General features: G+C 43.2%; 1 protein-coding gene across 1 annotated transcript in view; it reads left to right on the forward strand.

The window, feature by feature from the left end:
• Window positions 1–8,983, forward strand: part of LOC149449024 (uncharacterized) — a gene marked incomplete at its 3' end in the record, with an annotated part of 91,018 nt that extends 82,035 nt beyond the window's left edge. Inside the window, exons 2-4 of the mRNA XM_089693928.1 lie at window positions 3,180–3,326; window positions 5,435–5,551; window positions 8,870–8,983. Coding sequence (XP_089550054.1) covers window positions 3,180–3,326; window positions 5,435–5,551; window positions 8,870–8,983 — 378 coding nt within the window. The remainder of the gene's footprint in view (window positions 1–3,179; window positions 3,327–5,434; window positions 5,552–8,869) is intronic.
• Window positions 8,984–9,276: the final 293 nt, after the last annotated feature.

Consider the following 9,276-nt stretch of genomic DNA (forward strand, 5'->3'; position numbering starts at 1 on the left):
TAAAATCAAGGCTTGCCTGTAGGATCCATTTTCTGATCACTTGGATAAAAGGTAATGTGTCGCATATTGTGGACCTGCTGATAACACTGAATAATTTCAGGGCAGATTGTCGTTATCTGTGCCACCCAGATGGAGAAGTGAACTTTCACTCGGGGTGTGTCACATTTTTTAGTTCCTCTGAACAATATTTCTAGAACATTTGTAGGGAGGCATCAAATACCCCAACATAAATGGGGTCCCATTACTGCAGTGGTGCTCATGTTACCGTGGCTTTTGCATAAAAAAAAAAAGGGTTCACAATGGGGTGGCTCACTACCACTGAGGTACGGGGCTCTTTTTGGAGGGGGTGTGCTGCATATTTTGAGAATTGCCTTTCCAATTTGCAATAGATTTTTTGTTTAGTATATCCAGAGTTAATGCAGAACTAGTCACCAAATCTACGTTGTTCCAGGTTCCTAGCAGTGTAGGCCTGTGTCATGGGCTGCAGAGGAAGAGGGAGTTACAGGAGGTATTTTGGTCATCGTAGTGTAATAAAAAGAGGGAAAATGTTAGGTGGGGTTACAAAAACAGTCACATAAGATAACCGCACAGTCTTAAGGTTTAGTACTCCAACAGTCAAATCCAGACCTTTGACTTCTGTTTTAAGAATGAGTTACTCCTCAGTGCCTGAAGCTACAGAGAACACAGGGCATGCTTTAAAACCTTACGTACTGCATGTTAAGAATGTGGAAGTATTAATGTCCATAGCTTAGCTACAGTTCTATGTTGATTTCACATTTACCGCTCATCCTTTTTAAAGTAATATTAAACCCTTGGCATTTGTAATTAACAGATTGAGCACAATAATAGAAACGTTCTGCAGTAAAATTCCTACCCCTACTCTTGAAATTTCAACTTTCAATGCTGTTGCCGCCTGCTCTTAGAGTGCTACTTCCCTGAATTTCTGGTCTTCATAGAAAAGCGTTAACAATGGCCAATGCCACATAGAGCCAGCCTGTTAGTTTGGAGAAAAGGGATTGATTCACACATTGTAGGGAGACACAACTTCTTGCATAAAAGGGTGGTTCCATAGAATGCTGCAAGAGAAAGGCACCACCCTGAAACAGGAAACTTGGAGGAGCATTCACAACACGAGCTTAAACTGGAGCATTTGCAAGGATTAATAAGGAAGCTGCATGCTCAGTAAAAGTGAATAAATCCGCTACTGAAAGTGATTACAAATGAAAATTGAAGGTTTATTTTATTTCAGGTACTTATATAGTGCCATCAATTTACGCAGCACTTTACATATATATTGTACATTCACATCATCCCTAACCCCTAAGGGGCGTACAATCTAAGGTCTCTAACTCACATTCATACATACACATATTAGGGCCAATTTAGACAGGATCCAATTAACGTACCAGCATGTCTTTGGAATATGGGAGGAAACCGGAGTACCCAGAGGAAACCCAGGCAGGCACAGGGAGAACATACAAACTCCAGGCAGGTGGTGCCATGGTTGGGATTCGAACCGACCGACTAGTACTGCCAGGCGGAAGCCACTGTGCTGTCCCAGGTTTATATTCGCTTTGTTGTAGTAAAGAACAAAAAAAACAGAGCGCACCAACCTTGCGCATTACCTCAGTAAGCAATTAGTAGGTTTATTTGATATAGGAAATATACTCACAAGAGTAGCAATATAAAAGGCATAAAAAATCTCAAACGAATCTCTGGATTGAAAGACCTGTGCGAATCCCATCAGGAGTGGAGACTCTCAGGATGAAACTGACGCGTTTCGAAGGGGGATCCTTTCTTCATCAGAGCTTGTATTTGGGATTGTAGATGCCTTTTTTATATTGCTACTCTTGTGAATATAGTTCCTATATCACTAAATCTACTATTTGCTTACTGCGGTAATGCGCAAGGTTGGTGCGCTCTGGTTTTTTTTGTTTTTGTATCGAGCTTCCCCAGCTTCGTGTCAGAGCCGCACAACCTTTGATCGATCCTGGAGGAACTTCCATATATCATACTTTATATTGGTTTATTGGCTCTCTACTGATCTGGGTCCCCGAGCGCAGGAGGGGTTGTATTTATATTCACTTTAAACAGAAATCTAATACCAAATGCCAGGGCTTACAGTAGAGTCGCATGACCAACACTCTGGGGAATCTAGGGCACTGTGTTCTCTAGGACAGGTACGTTTTTATTGTATAGGTCCATTTTTTTTTTTTTTTTAGATCAGTTTGAATTAACCTCCTCGGCGGTATGATTCTTTCCGATTTTTTTGTGCTGAAAGCAGTACCATTTTTTTGCATGGAAATATGTAGTTTTTTATTGTAGGCTGTAATTTTTAGGAATAACTCACTGAAATCTGTCCGAACAAGAGTCTATTAAACATTCTGGATATGATAAAATTTAAAACACGAAATCATAAATTATAATTTAATAAATAATCATAAAAAATAATATAATAATAAATTTAATTCAATAATATAATCAAACCAAAAACACTGAAATTTGAAATACAGAGGCAAATTCGCACATCGCTGAGCAAAGTCGCAAAATTGTTTTCAGTGTCTGATGACGAATTTCCCCACGAATCATTATCACTCAATTCTGCAAGTAGTTCTGATTTTACTATTGCTGTTCTAAAACCGCTTTTGACGTAAAGGGACGCTTTTTGGACGCCATGGACTTTTCTAAGTTTTCAGGCAGAAAGAACATTCAAAATGCAGGCAGGGCACAGGACAAAGCAGGAGGGACAAAATGTATGTGAAATGCATTGAAATAGCAATGACAGCAAAAATGACTTTTTTTTTAAAAAATTCAAATTTCCCGCCGGTTACGGCGCCCGTACGTCCCGACGTCACAGGGTCCGGAACACAGATGCTGGCATCGGCCGGAGGAGATGGCCGGGGACGCTGGAGGGGACACATCGCGGGAGCGAAGGACAAGGTAAGTGCTGCAGGGACCCCCAGAGAACGCCGCATGGTAAGCCCGAGTGTAGCTCGGGTTTACTGCTTTTGGTATAGAAATTTTACCCCGAGCTACACTCGGGAACACCGCCAGGGAGGTTAAGTACATTAAAATAATGGTCTCTACTTGTTTATTTACATTAGATGATATTATAGTGTAATAAATCAATGACCATCCCTTTCATTCTGACCAAATAGGCCTTCCTTCTCTCTTTTCAGGTTTATCTAGAGCTTCAGAGTGTGCATGCGGGCGTAACCACTTTACTTGTGCGGTCAGTGCGTTTGGGGAATGTACGTGTATCCCGGCACAGTGGCAGTGTGATGGAGATAATGACTGCGGGGACCACAGCGATGAAGATGGTTGCAGTAAGTTTTTTCTAAATGTATGAGATTTATCCATTCAATACATTTACCAACATTTCTTCAGGATATGCAGACAGCTTTCTGTGTCTCTTTTCTTACCTGCAGTGTTTTTTCTTTTCCATAAATGATTTCTTATTCATCTGCATTGTGTCTTTGAACTTGCTAGAAAAACAGACTAGTTAATTCCCTAGCACAGTATATCCTAGCCCCAGGGTGGATTTGATTGAAATCGCTAGTGAAAAGGCTCAATTTTTAAATCATAATTTTTAAAGAGCGACTGTCATCTCTGTCCCGCAGCGGCTCCTCCTCTGTTGACTCACTGACAGTCCCATTCACTTTAATGGGACGGCTGATGATGCGGCAGTGACACAACAAGGTGAGGGACGTGGCGGCAGCAGGTGAGTGGATGGCCACTAACAGGCGCTGCCATGATGGATCTAAAATGACAGGTGCTCTTTAAATGTAAAGAATCCGACTCATTCTTGCTGGTAGTTAGAATGTTTAATATTTGCAAACCAAATGAAGGTTTCCTTTTTAGAATAATAAGCTGTCAGGTTAGTAAAACAGCGATATCAGAAACGATTTTAGGTTAATAGGTTAATCGCACATAGCGGGAGAAATTCTTTTTTCACGTTTTTTTTTTTTTCTCATGGTTCCTGTGAAATTGTGTGAATGCATCAATGCAGTGCATGTTATCTCAGCTTGCAGAACTTGGATTCATTGAATGAGTTTACCAAAAATATAAATATTGCAGAATATACAGACTCGTGTTACCTAACGAAGCTCCATTTCATGCTGAATAATCTAAATTATTAATGCATCTTAAATAGAAAACTATCTTTTAGATAGATTTTTCTCCAAAAGCATTTTATTAAAATAAATTGGCTAAAAAAAATAAAATCAGATTTAAAAAAACTATTTTTTTTTTTTTTTTAGCCATTTGCCTACCGGGTATTTGTACCCCCTTCCTTACCAGGCCAATTTTCAGCTTTCAGCATTGTCGCACTTTGACAGTTGCGCGGTCATGCAAGATTGTACCCATATGAAATTTTTATAATTTTTTTTTCTTACAAATAGAGCTTTCTTTTGGTGGTATTTACTCACCACTGGGTGTTTTTAATTTTTGCGCTATAAACAAAAAAAGAGCAAAAAAATTTGAAAAAAAGTTTCTTTGCAAAAGTTTTATAATACAAACAGGTAATTTTTTTTCCTTTACTGATGGGCGTTGATGAGGCTGCACTTATAGCCAGCAATGATGGGCAGCATTGATGGGCATTGACTGGCGGCACAAGTGGGTGGCACTGCTGGGCACCGATCATTGGGGCACTGATCATCAGTGCCGATCCCTGTGCTGACAACTGCTGGTTCTCGGCAGTACTTTCCTCACGCTCTGACAGCGTGAGGAAAGTGCAGCTGAGAACCAGCAATTGCATTTCCCGGTGATCAGCGTGTCATTGGACATGGCTGATCACGTGATAAAAGGCCGTTGTGATTTTCCTTTTACCACATCGTGATCAGCTGTGTCTGTAGGACAAATTGATCACAGAGATTGCTGGGTGCGCGCCCCCGGGGGCACACAGGAGAGCGAGTTCTGGGAGGGCATCATATGGTGGCCTCTCAGAACTGGCCAGCCGCAGTGCAGCCGTCATTCGGCTATCTGCGGTCGGCAACTAGCCATAACTAGTAACTGCCATAGCCTCATGTACCAGGGCTAAATGCCAAGTGTGCATGGGGCCTTTGCCTTTCAAACTGACTGGTCACTGGTTCGAATCCCAACCAAGGCACCACCTTCCTGGAGTTTACATGTTCTCCCTGTGCCTGCGTGGGTTTCCTCCAGGTACTTTGATATCCTCCCACACTCCAAAGACATGCTGGTAGGTTAATTGGCTCCTATCTAAATTGGCCCTAATATGTGAATGTACGATATATATGTAAAGCGTTGCATAAATTGACGGCGCTATACCTGAAATAAAAAAAAATGTGAAGTATGAATTTTGACAATGGATCCACTTGAATTGGTGACCGTGAAATGTGTAGCATAAACATCACAAACAGTGGATTAGATGTTCTACATCTTGATGATGATTTATTTTTTTTTTTTTGTAAATTAGTGCTGCCTACCTGCTCACCGCTGGACTTTCACTGCGATAACGGGAAGTGCATTCGACGCTCTTGGGTGTGTGATGGGGACAACGACTGTGAGGACGATTCTGATGAGCATGACTGTCGTGAGTATTCCTTTAACCTGTTCTAGGAATTGGGGGGGGAATAGCATCCAATAGGTACATCATAGAGGCTGTTTGGTTGGCTTACTAGCTTGCACAGCAGAACTTTTAGATTTTGTAGGCCCTGATTTGAAACTGGCTGACCTGAGACACAATATCTGTCAGGGAAGGTGCTACTCGCCTAATTAGTTTGAGTACTTAGGACTCCACCCTCCCCATATTAATAAGATTAAAATTGGGAAACCAAAGAGCCACTATTGTATACATCGAAGGATCCTCCATTCCACTATTTGGGCAGGTACCCAAATTATCATTTTAATCCAAGAAGAAAAAGTGAAAGTAGTACAGCCAAAGCTTGCTTGGTTGTACGTCTCCTGTGACCCATTTTCAATTGACAGTGGGATAAAGTCCGTTGTCGGCTGAAGTCTGGCCTAAGCTGGGTAAAGATCACAACCATATGGTCAGGGTCCACTCGGGAGCCTGGACCGGCACCTGGCTCAGCCTCTCAGTGAGCCACTGAGTGCATGAGCCAGCTCCTCCTGCCCCCTCCACAGCCCAGTGCTCAAGTGAGGGGGGCCATATCCGACAGCTCACGGCTCTCTGCAGGGAGAACTGACTGATTAGCAGTGTTTGATTGCTCAGTTGTCATCCTTAGAGCTGCGGGGGACAGTTACGGCTCTCTGCTAAGAGCAGCAGGGAGAACTGACTTGATTAGCAGTGTTTGATCGCTCAGTTCTCATCCTTAGCAGAGAGCCGTGACTGTCCCCCGCAGCTCTAAGGATGAGAACTGAGCGATCAAACACTGCTAATCAGTCGGTTCTCCCTGCTGCGCTTAGCAGAGAGCCGTGACTGTCCCCCGCAGCTCTAAGAGCAGCAGGGAGAACTGACTGATTAGCAGTGTTTGATCGCTCAGTTCTCATCCTTAGAGCCGGTGGGGGACAGATGCAGAATCTGATCGATGCTGCATTTACCTAGGTGAGCGTGCTTTAAAGAAAAAAAAAATCCAATGCTGCTCTTCGAAATGTGTATCACTTCCCTTTTTCTAGTGGATTTTAACCAGCCCTTATCTCTTCGGAAATTAATGAGCTGAAGGTTGTAAGTCAACAAATGTCTTCCTCTATAAATAAGTGGAAGGAGATTAAAACAAACCTGTTAAATTAAAAACCCAAACCCATTTTCTACTCCATGCTGGGTACTCCCTGGTAAGTGAAATTACCCTGCCTGCCTTCCCCTGAGCTGCCTGTAAGGTCGCAGCAAACGCCTATAGTAACTAACATGCAGTATTACCAGTGGAACAAGAAGGCCACACACTGATAGTTGCTAAGCTTAAAATAAACTTTATTCAGGCCACACGTATGTGCTGGCGAGTCCCACATTGGAACTGCCCATCTTTCACGCGTTTCACAGGCTTAAAATGACACTCAACTCTGGTCTGGTTTACAAAAAATTATAATCAAGTATATATTTGTCACTCTGAAATGTCCTTTCTATTGCTGCCAGCCTCCTTCACTTCTCCATTTTTTTTTTTCTTTTTGCTTTGATCCGATTCCCTGTTAGAGGGTGGCTACCTTCATTCTCTACTTTATGCAAGAATGTAGCCACCCTTTCTTCTGATAATGACTAGGGACTATGGAAAGTGTGTAGTGGATATGCTCAAAAAAATGAAAGGAACACTTTGAAAAGACATCAGATCTCAATGGGGAAAAGTCTGCTGCTGGATATCTGTACTGATATGGACGGGGTAATGTGTTAGGAATAAAAGGATGCCCCATCGTTTGATGGGAGTGAAAATTATCAACCTACAGAGGACTGAATTCAAAGACACCCCGAAAATCAAAGTGAAAAAATGATGCAGTAGGCTGCTCCATTTTGCTGAAATTTCATTGCAGCAACTCAGAATGGTACTTTGGCCCTCACGTGCTTGTATGTATGCCTGACAACGTTCGGGGAGGCTCCTAATGAGATGAGGTGTCCCAGGGTGTTTCCTCCCAGATCTGGACCAGGGCGTCACTGAGCTCCAGGACAGTCTGAGGTGCAACCTGGTGGCGTTGAATGGACCGAAACTTGATATCCCAGAGGTGTTCTATTGGACTTTGGTCAGGCGAGCGTGGGGGCCATTCAATGGGATCAATTCCTTCATCCTCCAGGAACTGCCTGCATACTCTCACTACATGAGGCCGGGCATTGTTGTGCACCAGGAGGAACCCAGGACCCACTGAACCAGCGTAGGGTCTGACAATGGGTCCAAGGATTCCATCGTGATACCTAATGGCCGTCAGGGTGCCATTGTCTAGCCTGTAGAGGTCTGTGTGTCCCTTCATAGATATGCCTCCTCAGACCATCACTGACCCACCAATAAAACTGTCAAGCTGAATGATTTAGAGGCAGCATAATGTTCTCCACGGCTTCTCCAGACTCTTTCATGTCTGTCACATGTGCTCAGGGTGAACCTGCTCTCATCTGACAAGCACAGGGTGCCAGTGGTGGACCTGCCAATTGGGGTGTTCAGTGGCAAATGCCAGTCGAGCTCTATGGTGCCAAGCAGTGAGCACAGGGCCCACTAGAGGACGTCGGACCCTCAGGCCACCCTCATGACGTCTTTTTCTGATTGTTTGGTCAGAAACATTCACACCATTGGCCTGCTGTAGGTCATTTTGTAGGGCTCTGGCAGTGCTCCTCCTGTTCCTCCTTGCACAAAGGAGCAGATACCGGTCCTGCTGATGGGTTAGGGACCTTCTATGGCCCTGTCCAGCTCTCCTAGAGTAACTGCCTGTCTCCTGGAATCTCCCCATGCTCTTGGGACTCAGCTGGGAGACACAGCAAACCTTTTGGCAATGGCACGTATTGATGTGCCATCCTGGAAGAGTTGGGACTGCCTGTGCAACCTCCTGAAGGGTTCAGGTATCGCCTTTTGCTACCAGTAGTGACACTGACTTTAGCCAAATGCAAAACTAATGAAAAACAGAAAAGATGAGTAGGGGAAAAAAATTGTCAGTGGCCTCCCCCTGTAAAACCATTCCTGTTTTTGGGGTTGTCTCATTGTTGCCCATCTAGTACACCTGTTCATTTCATTAACACCAAAGCAGCTGATACTGATTAACAACCCCCTCTGCTACTTACCTGACCAGATCAATATGCTTGGAGTTGAATTGACTCAATGTTATACTCTGATTAAAAAGTGTTCCTTTAATTTTTTTTAGCAGTGTATTTACATCTAAATTTGTTTCTGGATAATGCCTAAATGGTTGGAACCTAGACTGGAAGGAAATAGCAAATATTTCTTCTTTTTTTTCCTCTAATTTGGCTTGTTTGGACTTGTAGCTCCTCGAGAGTGTGAGGAAGATGAGTTCTCCTGTCAGAATGGATATTGTATTCGCAGCCTGTGGCACTGTGATGGCGACAACGATTGTGGGGACAACAGTGATGAACAATGTGGTAAGTTGATGTTGAATGTGTCGTTTCTGCCAGAGCTATATCGTCTTATGTCTTTAATAAATAGATGTGGGATAATTGTAAATTGGGAAAAAAGAACCTCACCGGCTATTGAGCATCTAGTCACAGTTATGAACCTAACAGACCACCCTAAAGCTGCAGTGTGAGCTTCAGCTTTATCCATCTGGACCTGTTTCAGCGCCTATGTTTAGGTGAGGTGATGTAGATGGCAAATGTAGGATGGCTGTTGAGCCCAAACAAAGCTTAAAGTGTTACAAAACCCACAATAATAAAAT

This window comes from Staurois parvus, unplaced genomic scaffold (assembly GCF_062004578.1).
Source record: "Staurois parvus isolate SC_StPar_1 unplaced genomic scaffold, SC_StPar_1.0 ptg000641l, whole genome shotgun sequence".
Taxonomy (NCBI): Eukaryota; Metazoa; Chordata; class Amphibia; order Anura; family Ranidae; genus Staurois; species Staurois parvus.